This window comes from Alosa pseudoharengus, unplaced genomic scaffold (assembly GCF_046254945.1).
Source record: "Alosa pseudoharengus isolate Yale_2024_CS ecotype anadromous, Long Island Sound unplaced genomic scaffold, YU_APseudo_1.1 YU_APseudo_1.1_scf_4, whole genome shotgun sequence".
NCBI classification, from domain to species: domain Eukaryota; kingdom Metazoa; phylum Chordata; class Actinopteri; order Clupeiformes; family Clupeidae; genus Alosa; species Alosa pseudoharengus.
Genome location: NW_027468774.1, coordinates 5006029 through 5026297, shown reverse-complemented (window position 1 = coordinate 5026297; position 20269 = coordinate 5006029). Strand labels below are relative to the sequence as shown.

The following is a 20269-nucleotide window of genomic DNA, read 5'->3' as shown; positions in this document are numbered from 1 at the left end:
TGACAAACATGTCCCTATTAGAAGATATAGAGTGAGGGGCAGAGATAATCCTTGGTTTAATTACTCTATTGCAACTGCTAGAGACCAGAATGAAGCATGGATCAAGGCAAAAAGAAATAATAATTATAAATGTTGGTTAGATTATAGGGTATTAAGAAACAAATGCACATGATTAATAAAAAGTACAAAAAGTGAATATTATCTGTATTTAATAAATGAAAACCTTAATGACCCCAAAAAGTTTTGGAAAGCAATTAAATCTTCTTCAGGGGAAGTGCCACCCTCCACTATCCCCGAAGTTATAAAAACAAGCCAGGGTGAAGTAAGTTAGGGGTAAACAAAATATAGTAGATACTTTTAACAAGCATTTTATTAATGTAGGAATAGCTACTCAGTCAACACTCCCAGTCAAGCCAAATTGTGTAACCCCCATTACAGACTCGTCTAATGTAAGTTTGAATAATTTCAAATTCATTTCTATATCTGTCTCTGAAGTACGAAAGGCACTGCTGGGCCTGGACCATAAAGTCTGCTGGCCCAGACCAGATTGAACCGTATTTCCTCAAAACTGCTGCAAACTTGATTGCTGGTCCTATCTCTTCCATTTTCAATCTTAGCCTGCACAGTGGTTCTATTCCCAAATCATGGAAATCTGCATTTGTACTCCCACTTTTAAAAAGTGGAGACCCGTCGATCTTAGACAATTACCGTCCAATCTCCAGACTATCCGTCTTGGCTGAACTATTTGAATCTCTTATAAATGAGCAATTAAAAAAATTTTTAGCTGACAACTGTATTTTAAGTCCTATTCAGTCTGGTTTCCGACAAAGACACAGTACAATTACGGCTGTAACCTCTGTTGCAAATGATATTGGTAATGCTTTGGATAACAAATGTGTGTGCTGCTCTATTCATTGACTTATCTAAAGCATTTGACACCGTTGACCATAATCTTCTTCTGCAAAGACTGCAAAGCATAGGTTTAAGCACTGTGCTAAATTGGTTTTCTAATTACCTAAGTGATAGATCCCAGTGTGTGGCATTAGATAACTGTACCTCATCCTTGCTAGAAGTAAAAATGAGTGTCCCCCAAGGATCAGTTTTGGGTCCTATATTATTTTATATTTATATAAATAATTTAGGTGTGGATTTGAATCAAACTAAGGCTCATCTTTATGGAGATGACACTATCTTGTAAACCTCTGCTAAATCATTGAAAACAATTCATAATTTACAGTCTGCCTTTAATCAGGTACAAACATCTCTGGTAGGATTAAAATTGGTATTAAATGCACAAAAAAAAAACAAATCAATGGTTTTTACACATTCTCATTCTCCTATAGATTTGTCTATTTCAACACAAGATGGTACCCCAATAGAGACAGTAACTTCCTACAAATACCTAGGTATTTGGTTGGATCTTTTGGGGTACATATTGAGAGCCCTTTAAAAAAACTCAGACCCAAGTTAGGTTTTTATTTTAGATTAAAGAAGTGTTTTCCTTATTCAGCAAGGAAAAGGTTGGTACAGAGCACATTCTTATCAGTGTTGGACTACGGTGACCTCATTTATATGCACTCCTCTTCATCTTTATTAAAAAAAAATTAGATGTAGTATACCACTCAGCCTTGCGTTTCATTACAGGTGCAGCAGCCAGGACTCACCACTGCATTCTGTATGAAACTGTACAATGGTCCTCCCTCTCCCTCAGAAGGAAGTTCCATTTATTAATTTTCATTACTAAAGCTCTAATGGGTAAATTACCCCTCTACATTTCAAATTTGCTTTCTTACCATAATAGTGTTTACAGGATAAGGTTGTCAGAAAAAATATTATTAGTTATTCCTTAACTAGAACTGGGTAAAACAGCTTTCTCATCATATGCACCTAAAGTTTGGAATGAACTTCAAAACAGCCTAAATCTAGAATCACTTTCATCTTTCAATACTTTTAAAAATCTTTTAAAAGTCAACTCTGACAGAACCGTAAGCCGTTTAAAATGTAGGGGATGGCGCCACTCCGTGGTAAGAAAAATTAAGCCTTTACCCTGCTTCCGTATCACGACTCAGGAATGAGCGCTAGCCTACTTTATTCCAGTGTTTGAGGATGATTAATTCCGTGCACAAATAATATAACGCTGACGCAACGCAAGCAAGTATCTTAAATAGCAATTTTGTATCACCTCCTGTAGACATGAGAACAGGAAACATGTGAAGATTAACAATATTTTGTAAACTTGCTTTGCGATTGGTTTGAGAACGCCATGGGGGCGGGGTTTCTTTGAAAATGTACTGCTTTGATTTGTCGACATTGTGATGGATGGGACAAATACATCCAATTGGTTAGAAGTTGAACCGCTCTTCGTTATGATTGGATGTCATTCTGGCGGGTGAGCTGTTTCCGAACTTTTAAAAATTTCAAAAGATCAGGAACTGGAGGGAGAGAACAGTTAGTTAGGGAGACATCGCTGCAGAGTTAAACGTTACGTTAGCTAGGGATTTTTTAAAAAAAAATATCACAAATAGCTTATTTAAGTGTGCTCATTAATCTTCAGAGTGTCCCAGTCAACAATCTTTTTACAGGATGGCAGCTACAGAAGGACCGTTTAAGGTAAGACGATTGTATCTTGCCTGCAAAAAGCACGCTAGCTATCGATAACTACTTGCTAACAAATTGCATTGCGAGTTTTCCCCCATCCCCATCATCCTCACTTGCGCATCTTCCCCGTGTTGGCTAGTAACGTTATAGTAAGATTTTTTACTACAATGACACAATACCAAGCCTACTGAATCTGACCATCTCTGACGTTAGTGGTTGTCTAGTTGACAAAGAGCTAACGTCATTGGTGTTAACGCTAGCTAACTGTAACGTTACAGATTTGGCTAATTATCTGACGGAAACGTTAGTTAACTTAGCGATAGCTAACTTTTGGTGCAACTAACACTGCATGGTGTCAATGTAACGTACGTGCATTAGTTCAAATTGTAATATACCACATTGTTTTGCTGTCAGTGAAGCGCTGGCAATTTGCTTTGATATTTGCTCTTCCACCGTGTAATGACTCCCACACACACCGTCTCTTTCAGACCCTGTTTGAAAACAAGACCGTCAGCAAAGCCAAGAAGGATGACAAGCGTCTGTCGGTGGAGCGCATCTACCAGAAGAAGACTCAGCTGGAGCACATTTTGCTCCGGCCCGACACCTACATCGGCTCCGTCGAGCCCCTCACCCAGGTGGGACTGGACTAGACCACAGCATTGAAGGGAAACTTGTCGTGCTGCATCGACTAATGGGTTCTCACATTACACTCGGCCCCGTCCATAGAACTGGACATTAGCTGAGGGCTAATGCTATGAGAGAAATTACACGGTTTACACGGTTTAAGTGCATTTTGAAAATAATGACGGACAAATGCAGGCCTATGTACCTGTCATTTCATACACCATGAAAATGAAAGAAAAGCCCTTGCAGCACGAATACGATAGCCTAGATTAGAAATCTAGACGCACCCTAGCGGCAGCAAATTTAATGTGCTGCCCGGGCTACGAATACGACACATATTATGGTTAAAAGAGGCCAGTTATGGTGTCAGGTTTTTATCAGTGCCAAATGGACACTTGGTGATTTGTGCAAGGGTGTGTTTTTCCCCATACTTTGCATTTTTTTAAAACTAGAATTTTATGCTTGAACTGGGACTTTCTGGTCCTTCTGTGGCTCACTGAAACCATACCTTCAATTATTTGGATCTCCTTATGCTTCTCCATGCTTTATGGAGGAAGCATGGCACCACAATATATACACACATATATTCCTTTATGGAGGAAGCATGGCACCACAATATATACACACATATCTTCGGAACCCACAAGGTGGGACATGGTGGGAATTTATTTTATTGATGTGGGACATTGTTTTTCCAGCTTCTATTATGTTCCCTTGCAATACGTTTTGCATTCCCTGCAAAAACAAAACTATTGTAAGGGAATGGAAAACGAATGTCTAATTCGGGGGAATGGAAAATATTGCAAGGGAACGCAAAAGGAGCTCTTACAGTTTTTCCATCTCTAAGAAATAATTCCCACCATGGACCTCTTCAGGCTCTGCAATATAGTCATTTTTGTAAAAGAAAGCCACACCTGACAATATGATTTTGTTCTTGTAAAATGTGCATGGTGTGGCAAAGTTTGCATTTAAATGCAGTTCCTGGTGGTGTATGATTTCCTCATGTGAACTCTTTTTGTCACCTCCCTGTAGCCAATGTGGGTGTTCGACGAGCTGGATGGCATGAACTGCAGAGACATCACCTTTGTCCCGGGTCTCTACAAGATCTTTGATGAGATCCTGGGTGAGAGGCTCATGTGCACTTGGCAGGGAGGCTGGAGATTTGGGAGCTGTACATGTATGCCATAAATTCTGTCTCTTTGATGAATGTTTGTTGATGATGAGCCTCTTGTTCTCCAACAGTGAATGCTGCTGACAATAAGCAGCGAGACAAGACCATGAACTGCATCAAAATCAACATCGACCGGTGAGTATCAGTTTACGTTAAAATGGGAAAACCTGGACAATTAGGATTCTTCTTTCAAACCTGCAAATGTTTTTATTTTGTTGTTGTTTTTCTTCCTCAGGGAGAACAACACCATTAGCGTGTGGAACAACGGTAAGGGCATCCCTGTGGTGATGCACAAAGTGGAGAAGGTGTACGTGCCCGCCCTCATCTTTGGACAGCTTCTCACCTCCAGTAACTATGACGACGACCAGAAAAAGGTCACAGGTGAGTGCTCGGAAATACCTACTCACGAACATAAACTTTGCAGTAGCTACTGGCTACAGCATGAAGAGGGCTAGAAGGGGAATTATTTCTGTCGTTACCTTAAATATCTCCTATTGCATAGTAGCCGGAGTGCTGTTCTTTATTTCCCTGTTAAGTGGCTGTGCATGAAAGCGTCATTTAAGTGGATAAATGTGTGTAAAAGATATGTCTGATGGTGACTGGTAAATTGTGGTAATCATATAAGGCTAGATTAGAAATCGTGCCGTGCAAAGCATACAGCCCTTTTATCTAATTTATTGATTTATTTATATATATATATAATATGCATTGTTTTGATTTTAAAAAGATGTTACTAGCTTTTAGCATTTTACTAGGTTTTTTTTTTTTTGGAATGCTTTGTTTTTCCCTCCTGTGTGTTGCTCTGGTAACCGTGCTGGTATCTCTGCACCTACAGGGGGTCGTAACGGATTCGGGGCGAAGCTCTGCAACATCTTCAGCACCAAGTTCACTGTGGAAACGGCCTGCAGGGAGTCCAAGCAGTCCTTCAAACAGGTACGGCCTGGACTCCAGCTGCTCCTGTGGGGCTTGTTAGGTAGTTACGAGGTGCTCTCACTTGACTTGTTTGGTAGTTACGAGGTGCTCTCACTTGACTTGTTTGGTAGTTACGAGGTGCTCTCACTTGACTTGTTTGGTAGTTACGAGGTGCTCACACTTGACCTGTTGGTGCTCACACTTGACCTGTTTGGTAGTTACGAGGTGCTCACACTTGACCTGTTTGGTAGTTACGAGGTGCTCCTTCTTGACTTGTTAGGTAGTTACGAGGTGCTCTCATTTGACCTGTTTGTTACGAGGTGCTCTCTTGACTTGTTTGGTAGTTATAAGGTGCTCTCTCTTGACTTGTATGGTCCATCTTTCTCTCTCCCTCCCTCCCCCTCTCTCTCTCCCCCTCCCTCCCCCTCCCCCTCTCTCTCTCCCCCCTCTCTCTCTCTCTCTGTCTCTCTCTCTCTCTCCCCCCTCTCTCTCTCCCTCCCCCTCCCCCTCTCTCTCTCTCCCCCCCCCTCTCTCTCTGTCTCTCCCTCTCTCTCCCCCCCCCCCCCCTCTCTCTCTCTCTCCCTCCTCCCCCTCTCTCTCTCTCCCTCCCCAGACCTGGCATGATAACATGGGCCGTGCGGGGGAGCCCCAGATCAAGCCGTTTGACGGCGATGACTTCACGTGCATCACGTTCCGGCCGGACCTGACCAAGTTCAAGATGCTGTCTCTGGACCGGGACACTGTAGCGCTCATGACCCGCCGAGCCTACGACATCGCCGGCGCCACCAAGGGTGTCAAGGTGTTCCTCAACGGCAAGAAACTCCCGGTGAGAACACACACACATATACACACACACACACACACACACACATACATACCAGTTTTATTTGAAATAAGTAAGTAGAAGTGGTAATACACAGCTTCGTGCGCTTATGCTGTTTATCAGTTTGGCGCAATATTAAAAGACAAGAGCGCGTGCTGTTGCTGCGTGTGCTGTACCAGTGCTGTAGTTTGTGAAGCGCTGCCTGCGCACATGAGCTGCTGCCATTTATTCTAAACCAGAGAAGCCATAACGTGATGTCACTGTGTTAGGGCTGGGACAACGCGTCGACGTAATCGATGACGTCGACGCAAAAAATACGTCGACGCAAAATATGAGCGTCGATTCGTCAAGCATAACGTGTGCTGCTAAATATTTTTAATTTTACACCTTCAGTGTTTTTCATACGTTGACTAATCTGTGGCTGGGCACCACGAAATCAAAACCGGCCACCACACATTGATGTTCTATGTTGTAGGCCTGCTATTTAAATTAAAGATATGATAAAATAATTTCATTGAGCTGCACTTGCCACTTACTCACACAGTCTTTCCTCGCCCCGCCCGCTCTCTCTCGTAACGAGCCCGCTGCTCCTCCTCTGCATGTGCATTTAACAAAATAGTCACGATTGTTGAAGGATTGTTGTTGCCACATAGAAGCACTGCATAGAACACAGTGGGCTACATTGCTATTAAAAGCATCGTGACCATGCTGCGCAAATTTTTTCAAAACCGCTGCATTAAAGTTAAAGTAAACTCTGCTAAGGTCTTATCACAACATAGTACATTGAGGAGACTAAACGAAGTTAAGTTACAGTATGCAATCAAGCAGTAACCTTATCTCAAAGCTAACGTTAGAATACTGTTTGGATGTCAAGTTTAGCATGCTTACTTGCAGCTGCTTGTATTACTCATGCAGGGCTCATTTTATTGACTCTGTTTGCAAAATCCAGATGGAAATGGAAAAGTGTTTTCCAAGACTCAAAAGTGCTTGTCCAAAGGAGAAGTACAAACTGTTATTTGAACTACGTTATGAATTGCATCCACACATGATTCCCACAAGAACGTCTTAAAATGACTAACTGAAACTTTATTGAATGCTACCTCTGACTAAGAATACATTACTTTGCACTTGTAGTTACTTGCACTTCAGTCTTTTATTTTGGAATCTTAAGAGCAATAAACATATATTGCAATGTTAAATAATTCATGTTTTTTTCATTCAGATATGCAAATAAACATGTATAAGTTGCTATTAGTGAATTAATGGGGAGATAATCGATAATCGAATCGAATCGAAATCGAATCGGACTGAAAAAATGAATCGTTAGATTAATCGATGCATCGAAAAAATAATCGCTAGATTAATCGTTTAAAAAAGAATCGTTTATCCCAGCCCTACACTGTGTGCCACTGACATGCTACAGGCAGTGTTTACACACTAATGTGCACGCGGACATGCACGCTCACTCACACTCTCACTCACTCACTTTGCTGTTCAGAGTGTCTTTGATGCGCACACACAGACAATTTAAAACACTGCTGATGGTTTTTAAAGCTCTTCACACCCTGGTCTCCTCCATGTCCCATGGTCCCAGCAAAAAGGGTACAGAGCCTTTTCTGTTGCTGTGCCTCTGAAATTAGAAATGCCCAATTACAGTATTCAAACCCAGGTTCAAAACACACCTATTTACGTTGGCCTTCCCTGTGTTTTAATTGTCTTACCCTTTTATGTCTATAATTAAGTGTTTGTCTCTTGATGTCGTCTTAGCTTAAATCACTGATCTGTAAGTGTATTTATTTTATTTTATTTTATTTTATTATTATTATTATTATTATTATTATTATTTAGCTAATGCTCTATGTACAGCACTTTGGTCAGTGCGAGCTGTGTAAATGTGCTCTAAAAATAAACTTTACTTACTTACTTACTTACTTACACACACACACACACCCCACTGGTCACGGTGCCTTTGCCGCAACGTTAGCCGTCGTTGTTAATCCTGCTCTGTGTCTCCGTGGTTAAGGTGAGCGATTTCCGTAGCTACGTGGATCTGTACCTGAAGGACCGCACGGACGAGACGGGCAACCCCCTCACCGTCATCCACGAGGTGGTCAACGACCGCTGGGAGGTCTGCCTGACCATGAGCGAGAAGGGCTTCCAGCAAGTCAGCTTCGTCAACAGTATCGCCACCACCAAGGTAAGTGTGTGTGTGTGTGTGTGTGCGGACATGATCGTGAGTGAGGGAAGTCGGCCTTTTTGTGCCCACCTGGCCATAACTAGAAAAGGCCAGTACCACAGAGGTATGTGTGTGTGCGGCTGTTGATTCAGAGGTGTTGATTTGAGCATTGCAATCGATGACATGCAAATCGCAATGTTTGACCTAAAATCGCTAGCATTCTCGTTTTGAATTGAGCATTACAATCGATGACATGCAAATCTCAAAGGTTTGATCTCAAATGTTGTAGCCTACAGCCTAATGTTGGAGTAGTGTTTTATGACGAAGCCCCTTTTTTTAGGACAAAAAAAAAGTCAGAAATAAGTCTATTTCTTTTTCTGGTGAAAGTGTCTAGCCTCAGGCTATAATGCAAGCGATTTTTCAACTGCAGATTCATCTATGGTAGCTTGATATTATAATAGTCTATTGACGATATATGGCTATTACCTACCACACAAACATTGAATTGAATTAGCATATCCATTCTGTAAAACAGTAGCCAATTAGGCTACTATAATGACGCTGGCTTGTAAACGTGAGCTACGCGATCTTTTGACGTTTGAAAAAAATAAAACCCATGAAATTATATTCATATGACATGCTGAAATATATGGCACTGTACCTGGGATGAAGACATTTCACACGCAACACAGGGGGGGGGGTATCGACTTGTCAACAAATGCACGTGTGTTCCCTGGTGTAACCGTGACAGATTTCACGACAGTACTAGAAGACAATACTGTTTCCCGACTGTAGGAGGACCCCCGAGAGCAAAACTTCCATAGTGTTGCTTTAAGGATAAAAGTAGCTCCTCACTGGCGAATTTAGGAGAAACTCCTAAAAATAATGGGCGTGTCACTCGTAACTTTAGGACTCCTCATTTTTTTTTACTAAGAGTAATTCACGAAGCGTTTTAACCCTAAATGTAAAAGTCTGGGACAGCTTAAAAGAAGTCGAGAGGACTCCTAACTCACTAAGACTTATTCACAAACAATCCTAAGCCACTTTTTGTGGCATTTCACGTAGCAATGTTTTGAAATGAACATGCACTTACAGGATCTCTCAATTGCGAGGGAATAATTGTGCATTGTAACTAAGGGATGCAATAACGCCACCAACAACCAAAACCATCATTGCATGTAAACTAAACGTTACGTCTCATTGTCTTAAATCAAATTAAATAGTTTCCCCTCTTTGCAAATGTAGCATATGTTTTCGTACAGATTTTAAAACATGTTGCAAAGATACTGCATCAATCCGTAGTGCATTTTATTATGCTACTAGGCTACTTGCTTTGTGAATAACTTTTAAGAGAAAACTCCTAGGTAAAAATTTTTAGGGTGATTTAGGAGTACTCGTAGTGGTAAGATAACTCTTTTAGGGAGATTTAGGAGTACTCGTAGGCCTGTCGCGATATTCAATAAATCAATTAATCGCATGATAATTAAAATTAGCTCGATAATTTTTCTGGCTGCGATAAATGCCATTTGCTTGTTTGTTTTCCTCGTCTCTCTCTCTCCCTCTCTCGGGTCCTTAGAGTAACGATGAGTGAACCCTCATGTCAGTCACTTGTCAGTCGCATGGTGTGTGGGGAGGCGGGACTACTGGCGTAGCCTACCACAGAGTGCAGCTAAAGAGCCGCGTGAGAAGTATACCGGTAGGCACTAGGCAGAGAGAAAGCTAGTTGCGAGTTCGAGTAGGCTACGCCTAATAAAGACAAAAAAGATGGAATTGGTTTCTAAGCCAAACGCGACAGCTGCAGTGTGGGAGCATTTCGGATTTAAACCGAATGCCTGTGGTGAATCACTGAACGTGTGCGAGTCGGTGTGTCGCATTTGTTGGAAAACAGTCGCAATTAAAAGCGGCAACACAACAAATATGCATATGCATCTAAAACACAATCATCCGCTGCAGTTTTCCCAGTTGGGGAAAAAAAACACAACAAGTGGGCCGTCTTCCTCTTCCCGAGGAAAATTCTCAGAACGACAATATTATCGCTTATCGCAATAATTTCTGAGACAATTTATCGTCCAGCAAAATTTGTTATCGTGACAGGCCTAAGTACTCGTAGTGGTAAGATAACTCTTTTAGGGAGATGGAGATTTAGGAGTACTCGTAGTGGTAAAATAAAATGCTTTGTGAATACAGGCCCTGTTCTCAATTTGCTTCAGCTTGCTGTGCTGTGATTGGCTGATCCCGCGGACCCCGTGGTCAGAGGTGTAAAAGGAGATGAGATGGCTGAAGGTCTAATGTTTGTTGTGCAGGGTGGCAGGCACACTGACTACGTAGCTGACCAGGTGGTGTCCAAGCTCATCGAGGTGGTCTAATGTTTGTGTTTGTTGTGCAGGGTGGCAGGCACACTGACTACGTAGCTGACCAGGTGGTGTCCAAGCTCATCGAGGTGGTCTAATGTTTGTGTTTGTTGTGCAGGGTGGCAGGCACACTGACTACGTAGCTGACCAGGTGGTGTCCAAGCTCATCGAGGTGGTCAAGAAGAAGAACAAGGCAGGAGTGACCGTCAAGCCTTTCCAGGTCAGTCTGGACAACAGGGTCACTGAGCGCTCTGAGAAACTTTGGAAGTGTTTTTGTTGCCTTGGCAGTGTGAACTAGTTTGCGCAGCCACTTGTGTTGAAATCTGGTGTTTTAATTACAATTAACTAGTAGAATTTTATTTATGTAACAATTAAAAAATGTTTATGTGTGTGTGTGTGTGTGTTTTTACAGGTGAAGAACCACATATGGCTGTTTGTGAACTGTCTGATTGAGAACCCAAGCTTCGACTCCCAGACCAAAGAGAACATGACCCTGCAGCAGAAGAGCTTCGGATCCACCTGTTCCCTCACTGACAAGTTTATCAAGCAGGTTAGGACCGCTCCATACACATACGGTGTACACACACACACATACACACACATATATACAGACACACACACACCACACACTACTTCAGTGTCTCAGTAGTGTTTGTGTAACCTGGGATTGGGTGTAACTAGGATGGTGCTGATGTTCCTGTGTGCTGTTGCTTCCTCAGGCCACTAACTGTGGCATCGTGGAGAGTGTGATGAACTGGGTCAAGTTTAAGGCCCAGACGCAGCTCAACAAGAAGTGCTCCGCCGTCAAACACACCAAGATCAAGGGCGTGCCCAAGCTGGACGACGCCAACGATGCAGGTACCCCCCCCTTACCACAGCTCGTCACTGGTCCTCTAAGAGCTGGTCACAGGTCCTCTTAAGAGCTGGTCACAGGTCCTCTAAGAGCTGGTCACAGGTCCTCTAAGAGCTGGTCACAGGGATGGTAGCAGCTGTATGTGAAATGAACACTGTTCATTTTGTAGTTTAGGAACTCATGATCTGCTTGCTAGTTGCCATCTTTACTGCTAAAACTGTAGCTTGGTGTCAGTAGAATTTTGATAGCCCTGCTTTTAACACAAGGATTCATTATTTGTGTGTGTGTGTGTCAGGTGGTAAGAACTCCAACGGCTGCACGCTGATTCTGACTGAGGGAGACTCGGCCAAGACTCTGGCTGTGTCGGGACTGGGCGTTGTCGGCCGCGATCGTTACGGAGTCTTCCCCCTCCGGGGAAAGATGCTCAACGTCCGGGAGGCTACCCATAAACAGGTGAGCTGGTGTGTGTGCGTGCGTGTGTGTGTGCGCGCGTGTGTGAGTGCAGGAATGACATGGTACCTTGACTAGGGTATTGACTCTTGAGGCAAGCTGTAGATTGGCATGTCGGTGGATCTTTCACTTTGGTCAAAAGTATGCCAAATACCTAAGTTTGATCTAGTGTATTCAGTCGAGTTTGCTGTCATGCAGAGAGCAATGAATATACAATGCAATAATATGCGTGTGTGTATGGACTGATGTGTTTTCATTTTATTTAGATCATGGAAAATGCTGAGATCAACAACGTCATTAAGATCCTGGGGCTGCAGTACAAGAAGAACTACTCTGATCCCGAGTCACTCAAGACGCTGCGCTATGGCAAACTCATGATCATGACAGATCAGGTGTGCGTTTGATTCTTGCTCTGAGGGACCTAGCAATCTAAGTTGTTTATAAGAAATATATAACTAATGTTGTTGTTATTTATAAGAAATATATAACTAATGTTGTTGTTATTTATAAGAAATATATAACTAATGTTGTTGTTATTTATAAGAAATATATAACTAATGTTGTTGTATGCAGCGTGTTGGTGGTTGGTGTATTGGGTGGCTTTTTCCATTTTCTACTGAAAGGGATACATTTACAAGAGTACATATATTTACTAATGATTGTGTGTGTGTGTGTGTGCGCATAGGATCAGGACGGATCTCACATCAAGGGTCTCCTCATTAATTTCATCCACACCAACTGGCCCTCTCTGTTGCGCCACAACTTCCTGGAGGAGTTTATCACTCCCATCATCAAGGTGTGTGTGTGTGAGAGAGAGGCAACCTGTGTTGTTTTAATGTATAGTTAATCTATATTAATCTCTAATAAACTTCAGTTTAACCAAATGAAAACCCCCTGGTTAGTGTGCAGTTGTCCCTCATGCTTAGTGTAGTCTAATGTGAAGTCCTAATGTCGTGACGTGCGTGTCTCTGCCAGCGCAGCCAGTAGCACTGCCCTGTTCACGGTAAGCGTTGCGTGTTTTGTGCAGGTGAGCCACAAGAAGCAGGAGCTGTCCTTCTACAGCATCCCTGAATATGAGGAGTGGAAGGACAAACAAGCCAATTACAAGTCCTGGAAGACCAAATACTACAAAGGTTTGTTCTCAAACACCTGTGGTAGTCCAGCTCCGCAAGTAAGCAGTCCTCTACACGTGTGTGTGTGTCACTGTTAGTTACACTTAAAAATCTCCCAGGGCCTGTAGGTTATTTTGCTTCTCTCTCTCTCTCTCTCTCTCTCTCTCTCTCTCTCTCTCTCTCTCCCCTCTCTCTCTCTCTCTCTCTCTCTCTCTCTCTCTCTCATATTTTTATATATATATATATATATATATATATATATATATATATATATATATACACTCTTATTTCTCATTCACTTATGTTGTCACTCTTCTATTAAGATGTCACAATCACCCTCGAGATTCACAATCAAAATTCTTCACTAATATTTATCTGTAGATCTTACTGTTCATTATTTGAGTCTAAATTAAAAACAGAAAATATACTTCTCCCCTTCATCTCTCTCTCTCTCTCTCTCTCTCTTGTGTCTTTCTTCCCTCCGTCCCTGGAGTAAGTAACTGGACTTAGCTGATCTCCCTGTTCTCCTGTCTGCAGGGTTGGGGACCAGCACATCGAAGGAGGCCAAAGAGTATTTCTCTGACATGGCCCGCCATCGCATCCCTTTCAAGTACAGTGGCCCGCAAGACGACGAGGCCATCACCCTTGTGAGCTCACCTTCTTACCACACACACACAGACACACATACACACATAGACAAAGCTGTTTTATTATCCACATAAAACCTGGGTGTTTGGGGTGTTGTTTGGGTTGTATTGGGGTGTGTTGGGCTCTGACTTGTGTGAGTAAACAATGTGCTCTGTCGCCCCCTGCAGGCCTTTAGTAAGAAGAAGATTGAGGAGCGCAAAGAGTGGCTCACCAGCTTCATGGTCAACAGACGCCAGCGGCGAGAGCACAACCTGCCAGAGGTGAGTTGTGGGTTTGTTTTTTTTTTTTTTTTGTTTTTTTTTAGACGCACACATACTTAGATCGGTCGTCACAAACAAGTATGCATACACATGAACACTTGTTAAAATTTCAACATTGTACTCATTTTTATTTAATATGTAATGATGTAAGTCGATGAAAGAATACATAGTTTTATTTGTCATTAACCCAAAGGACGTATTAGTGTTCTTGGGTTGATCTGCTGGTCGCTGGCGTTGTGTGAAATGACCCCTCCCCCTCCCCGCCCCCACACACAGGACTATCTGTACGGCCAGAGCACCAACTATCTGACCTACCACGAGTTCGTCAACAAGGAGCTGGTGCAGTTCTCCAACTCTGATAACGAGCGGTCCCTGCCCTGTATGGTGGACGGTGAGTACAGCCTCTGGGCTGACCAGTGAGGGTGGGATGTCCGTTTGTGACGTTTGCTCTGGGCTGACCAGTGAGGGTGGGATGTCCGTTTGTGACGTTTGCTCTGGACTAGAAGGCACTTTGGGAATTCCATATGCAGGAGTTTTCTCTCGTAATTACCCCCCCCCCCCCCCCCCTCTCTCTCTCTCACCCTCTCACACACACACACACACTCACTCTCACTCCCTCTCTCTCTCTGTCACTCACACACACACACTCTCTCTCTCACACACACATTCTCTCCCTCTCTCTCTCAGGTCTGAAGCCGGGCCAGAGGAAGGTTCTGTTCTGCTGCCTGAAGAGGAACGATAAGCGTGAGGTCAAGGTGGCCCAGCTGGCTGGTTCTGTGGCCGAGATGTCCGCCTACCACCACGGCGAGGTGAGCATGAGCGCACGGCACGCACCACGACTCCAGAGCACCAACCCATCCAGCCGGTGCTAACACTAACCCAACCCATCCAGCCAGTGCTAACACTAACCCAACCCATCCAGCCAGTGCTAACCCAACCCATCCAGCCAGTGCTAACACTAACCCAACCCATCCAGCCAGTGCTAACACTAACCCAACCCATCCAGCCAGTGCTAACACTAACCCAACCCATCCAGCCGGTGCTAACACTAACCCAACCCATCCAGCCAGTGCTAACACTAACCCAACCCATCCAGCCAGTGCTAACTCAACCCATCCAGCCAGTGCTAACACTAACCCAACCCATCCAGCCAGTGCTAACCCAACCCATCCAGCCAGTGCTAACACTAACCCAACCCATCCAGGCAGTGCTAACCCAACCCATCCAGGCAGTGCTAACCCAACCCATCCAGACAGTGCTAACCCAACCCATCCAGGCAGTGCTAACCCAACCCATCCAGGCAGTGCTAACCCAACCCATCCAGACAGTGCTAACCCAACCCATCCAGACAGTGCTAACCCAACCCATCCAGACAGTGTTAACCCTAACCCAACCCATCCAGGCAGTGCTAACCCAACCCAACCCAACCATAGCAACGGACCTCTTATCTTATCTTAGGAGTTGTCATTTTTCCTTACTAAGAGTAGGTCTGAGAGGCATTGTCTATAACTTTTAGGAGAAAACTCCTAGCTAAAATCTTTTAGTGCGATTTAGAAGTACTCCATCCAGACAGTGCTAACCCAACCCAACCCATCCAGGCAGTGCTAACCCAACCCATCCAGACAGTGCTAACCCTAACCCAACCCATACAGGCAGTGCTAACCCAACCCATCCAGACAGTGCTAACCCTAACCCAACCCATCCAGGCAGTGCTAACCCAACCCATCCAGGCAGTGCTAACCCTAACCCAACCCATCCAGACAGTGCTAACCCAACCCAACCCATCCAGGCAGTGCTAACCCTAACCCAACCCATCCAGGCAGTGCTAACCCTAACCCAACCCATCCAGGCAGTGCTAACCCAACCCATCCAGGCAGTGCTAACCCAACCCATCCAGACAGTGCTAACCCCAACCCAACCCATCCAGACAGTGCTAACCCCAACCCAACCCATCCAGGCAGTGCTAACCCTAACCCAACCCATCCAGGCAGTGCTAACCCAACCCATCCAGACAGTGCTAACCCAACCCAACCCATTCAGGCAGTGCTAACCCTAACCCAACCCATCCAGACAGTGCTAACCCTAACCCAACCCATCCAGGCAGTGCTAACCCTAACCCAACCCATCCAGGCAGTGCTAACCCTAACCCAACCCATCCAGACAGTGCTAACCCCAACCCATCCAGACAGTGCTAACCCTAACCCAACCCATCCAGGCAGTGCTAACCCAACCCAACTCATCTAGGCAGTGCTGAGCTTCTTTACTTCCTCTTCTCTGCAGGCTGCACACTATTCAACACTTCCAGACATATAATATTGCTCCTCTCCCCGTGTGTGTGTGTGTGTGTGTGTGTGTGTGTGTCAGATGTCCCTGATGATGACCATTGTGGGCTTGGCTCAGAACTTTGTGGGCAGCAACAACCTGAATCTGCTGCAGCCCCTGGGACAGTTTGGGACCAGGCTGCACGGGGGCAAGGACTCTGCTAGCCCCAGATACATCTTCACCATGCTGAGGTGAGTTTTACACACACACACACACACACACACACACACACACACACACACACACACAGCTACATAGAGGCAAGGACTCGGCTAGCCCCAGATACATCTTCACCATGCTGAGGTGAGTTTTACACACACACACAGCTACATAGAGGCAAGGACTTATCCCAAACAGGCACACATGTCCACATTTGGAAAAGGGCTTACAGCAGCATACAGAGGAGTTCTAAAGCTCTGGCAGATTTCGAACAACACGTAATGCCAACATATGGACTGCACTAAGACTGATTTTGGAAAATTCAATCAAGCTTGTGCATGAGTCATCACGTTAACCATAGCAACGGACCTCTTATCTTATCTTAGGAGTTGTCATTTTTCCTTACTAAGAGTAGGTCTGAGAGGCTTTGTGAATAACTTTTAGGAGAAAACTCCTAGCTAAAATCTTTTAGTGGGATTTAGAAGTACTCCTAGTGGTTAGATCAAATGCTTTGTGAATACGGGCCCAGACCTTTCTCGACACTGTTAGCTGCCTTTAGCAGCCTTTGCGGTTAGAAAATCGCGTTGATCATATCGCGATATTATCGCAAATGCAATTAATCGTTCAGCCCTAGACTAGACGCAACATGAATGTTACACGGCGTCCATCTTCAATGTTGAACATGTATTTCACCCCAAGCCTCCCACAAATAAAACATAACTCTTTTCCCATCTGCTCCCCCTCTCTCTCCTCTGTGTCCAGCCCTCTACATGGACCACGACAAGAATTTGACACAGCGTCCATCTTAAATGTTGACCACAAATAAAACTGACCTCCTCTCCCACCTTTTCTCTCTCTCTCTCCTCTCTGTGTCCAGCCCCCTGGCTCGCCTGCTGTTCCCAGCGGTGGACGACAACCTGCTGAAGTACAACTACGACGATAACGTGCGCGTGGAGCCCGAGTGGTACATGCCCATCCTGCCCATGGTGCTGGTCAACGGCTCCGAAGGCATCGGCACCGGATGGGCCTCCAAGATCCCCAACTACGACGTGCGCGAGATCGTCAACAACATCCACCGCATGCTCAATGGGGAGGAACCCCTGCACATGGTGTGTGTGTGTGTGTGTGTGTGTGTGTGTGTGTGTGTGTGTGTGTGTGTGGAAACAGTCTTGTGTGTGTCTGTTTATTCAGTATATTGCATTAATAACTAGGGGTGTAACAATGCACCGTGAATCAGTTAAAAATCGATGCACACGTGTGAAAATTACAACCATTTGAGGGGGGGGGGTTTATGTGCTGTCATATCAGTAATACAGTATATTTTCTTTTTATATCAGTAGTTTATATAGTATAATAATATTATAAATATTACAGATTACATAGCCCAAAAAGCCCCTCTCCCCCAGTCAGACACCTTAACTAACGTATTTACAACTAAAAAAATCATGAGAAAATCCCATTGTGAACTTGAAATCTGAATCTTATCAAATCATGAGAAAATCGCAGTATGAATCATATCAAATCGTGAGTTGAGCATATCGTTACATCCCTATTAATAATGTGTGTGTGTGTGTTTCCCACGGCAGATTCCCAACTATAAGGGCTTCAAGGGCACCATCATGGAGCTGATGCCTAACCAGTACATCAACACCGGAGAGGTGGCCATCATCGACAGCACCACCATCGAGATCTCCGAGCTGCCCGTCAAAACCTGGACACAGGTGAGCTTTACACACCCACTCTGGCCTGTACTCACACAGGTGAGCTTTACACACACACTCTGGCCTGTACTCACACAGGTGAGCTTTACACACACACTCCGGCCTCTACTCGCACAGGTGAGGTATGCAAAATATGTTCAGGCAGTGGACCTCTCAAAGCCTGAACAGGAGCGCACACACACACACACACACACTGATGATTGTGAATGATGAATGCGTACACCGCCATAAAGGTGTCTGAGCTGCCTCCTTATTCAAAGGCCCATGTGTGTGTTTGACTGCACATCTAATCCCTTGTGTGTGTGTGTGTGTCAGACGTACAAGGAGAATGTTTTGGAGGCGATGTTGAACGGGACGGAGAAGATTCAGCCTCTGATCACCGACTACAAGGAGTACCACACGGACGCCACGGTGCGCTTCGTGGTCAAGATGACCGAGGAGAAGCTGAGGGAGGCCGAGGCAGCTGGACTGCACAAGGTCTTCAAGCTGCAGAACCCCATCACCTGCGTAAACTCCATGGTACGACACACACACACACACACACACACACACACACACACACACAGAGCTGAGAGGAGTAGAGGCAGCCGGACTGCACAAGGTCTTCAAGCTGCAGAACCCCATCACCTACGTGAACTCCATGGTACGACACTCACTCACTCACTCACTCACACACACACACACACACACACACACACACACACACACACACACACAGCTGAGAGGCACCTGTGTCAACTCTGTGGTACGACGCTCTCACACACACACACACACACACACACACACACACACACAGCTGAGAGGCACCTGTGTCAACTCTGTGGTACGACACATAGACAGCAGAGAGAGGCAGAGGGAGCTGGCCTGCACAAGGTCTTCAAGCAGAGCCCAATCACTTGCATCAACTCAATGGTACAACACACACACACACACACACACTGTACTTCATTCAGTTACACAAGGAAACCTGTGCTCATGTCACTCCAGGCCGCGATTCTGGTACATAAATTCACGGGAATTTCGGCAGTGTAAAAGGGCTACCCTCTCCCTCACACGCGATGGAATACTCTTGTTTGTTTTGTGTGGGGAAGAGTTCCAGCTCCAGATATAAGCGGCAGCATGTTGCAGGTCTAGACATGTAGGATCAAACGGAGTGTGCTGCTGCGTTATTCTGTGATCAGTAGTATTTATGACCATTTATGACCATATATCAGGGGTGGGCAAACTGCGGCCCGTGGGCCGGATCCGGCCCGCCGAGCACTTTCATCCAGCCCACTTTACTTCAAACTGCTTTTCACTCTTCTTCGAGAACGTTTACAATGGGGTGTGACCCACTGACCAGCTGACCAATTTTCATATGGTCACTTTCCAAATGATACACTATTATGGCAGTATTTCACACACACATCCTGCAACTTGGCAACACACAGAAACGTTCCTTCATGTTTGACTCATTAACCCTTGTGTGTGTGTGTGTGTGTGTGTGTGTAGGTGCTGTTTGACCACGTGGGCAGTCTGAAGAAGTACGAGTCGGAGCTGGAGATCCTGCGGGACTTCTTTGAGCTGCGCCTGCGCTACTACACCCTGCGCAAGGACTGGCTGCTCGGCATGCTGGGAGCCGAGGGCGCCAAGCTCTCCAACCAGGCGCGCTTCATCCTGGAGAAGATCCAGGGCACGCTCGTCATCGGTGAGCACCCACATCACCTAAAGAGAGAGTGTGTGTGTGTGTGTGTGTGCGCGTGCGCCTAATGGCTAGTGTTTAGAGTTCAGTTGCAATGTAAAGTCTGTATCACAAGTTATTGGAGACTGTCAGAATGTTCCCTGTGAAAGTTTTCTAATCGTACTGACCAATAGTTCTGAGCACATGGGTCATCCTGACTAAATTGGTGTGTGTGTGTGTGTGTGTGTCTTTCCAGAGAACAAGCCCAAGAAGGAACTGATCCGCATGCTGCAGGAGATGGGCTATGACTCCGACCCAGTCAAAGCCTGGAAGCAGTCACAGGAGAAGGTACACACACACACACACACACGCTCTCACATACTCATCTCATAACACAGGATCACAGGGTGTTGTAGTGTCCAGTCTGAT

At 44.8% G+C, this 20269-nt stretch overlaps 1 protein-coding gene across 1 annotated transcript in view; it reads left to right on the top strand.

Moving 5' to 3' along the window:
* The first annotated feature begins 2421 nt into the window (after nucleotides 1–2421).
* The window catches only part of top2a (DNA topoisomerase II alpha), a 26259-nt gene continuing 8411 nt past the window's right edge, over nucleotides 2422–20269 (top strand). The window contains exons 1-25 of the mRNA XM_076267024.1: nucleotides 2422–2610; nucleotides 3087–3233; nucleotides 4255–4345; nucleotides 4465–4528; nucleotides 4629–4774; nucleotides 5229–5326; nucleotides 5919–6131; nucleotides 8152–8325; nucleotides 10774–10875; nucleotides 11068–11205; nucleotides 11375–11513; nucleotides 11804–11961; nucleotides 12225–12350; nucleotides 12644–12754; nucleotides 12986–13091; nucleotides 13608–13717; nucleotides 13886–13978; nucleotides 14255–14369; nucleotides 14666–14787; nucleotides 16343–16491; nucleotides 17337–17568; nucleotides 18046–18180; nucleotides 18496–18699; nucleotides 19672–19867; nucleotides 20097–20188. Of these exons, the coding sequence (XP_076123139.1) occupies nucleotides 2584–2610; nucleotides 3087–3233; nucleotides 4255–4345; nucleotides 4465–4528; nucleotides 4629–4774; nucleotides 5229–5326; nucleotides 5919–6131; nucleotides 8152–8325; nucleotides 10774–10875; nucleotides 11068–11205; nucleotides 11375–11513; nucleotides 11804–11961; nucleotides 12225–12350; nucleotides 12644–12754; nucleotides 12986–13091; nucleotides 13608–13717; nucleotides 13886–13978; nucleotides 14255–14369; nucleotides 14666–14787; nucleotides 16343–16491; nucleotides 17337–17568; nucleotides 18046–18180; nucleotides 18496–18699; nucleotides 19672–19867; nucleotides 20097–20188 (3288 nt within the window). The 5' untranslated portion in view covers nucleotides 2422–2583. The remainder of the gene's footprint in view (nucleotides 2611–3086; nucleotides 3234–4254; nucleotides 4346–4464; nucleotides 4529–4628; nucleotides 4775–5228; nucleotides 5327–5918; nucleotides 6132–8151; nucleotides 8326–10773; nucleotides 10876–11067; nucleotides 11206–11374; nucleotides 11514–11803; nucleotides 11962–12224; nucleotides 12351–12643; nucleotides 12755–12985; nucleotides 13092–13607; nucleotides 13718–13885; nucleotides 13979–14254; nucleotides 14370–14665; nucleotides 14788–16342; nucleotides 16492–17336; nucleotides 17569–18045; nucleotides 18181–18495; nucleotides 18700–19671; nucleotides 19868–20096; nucleotides 20189–20269) is intronic.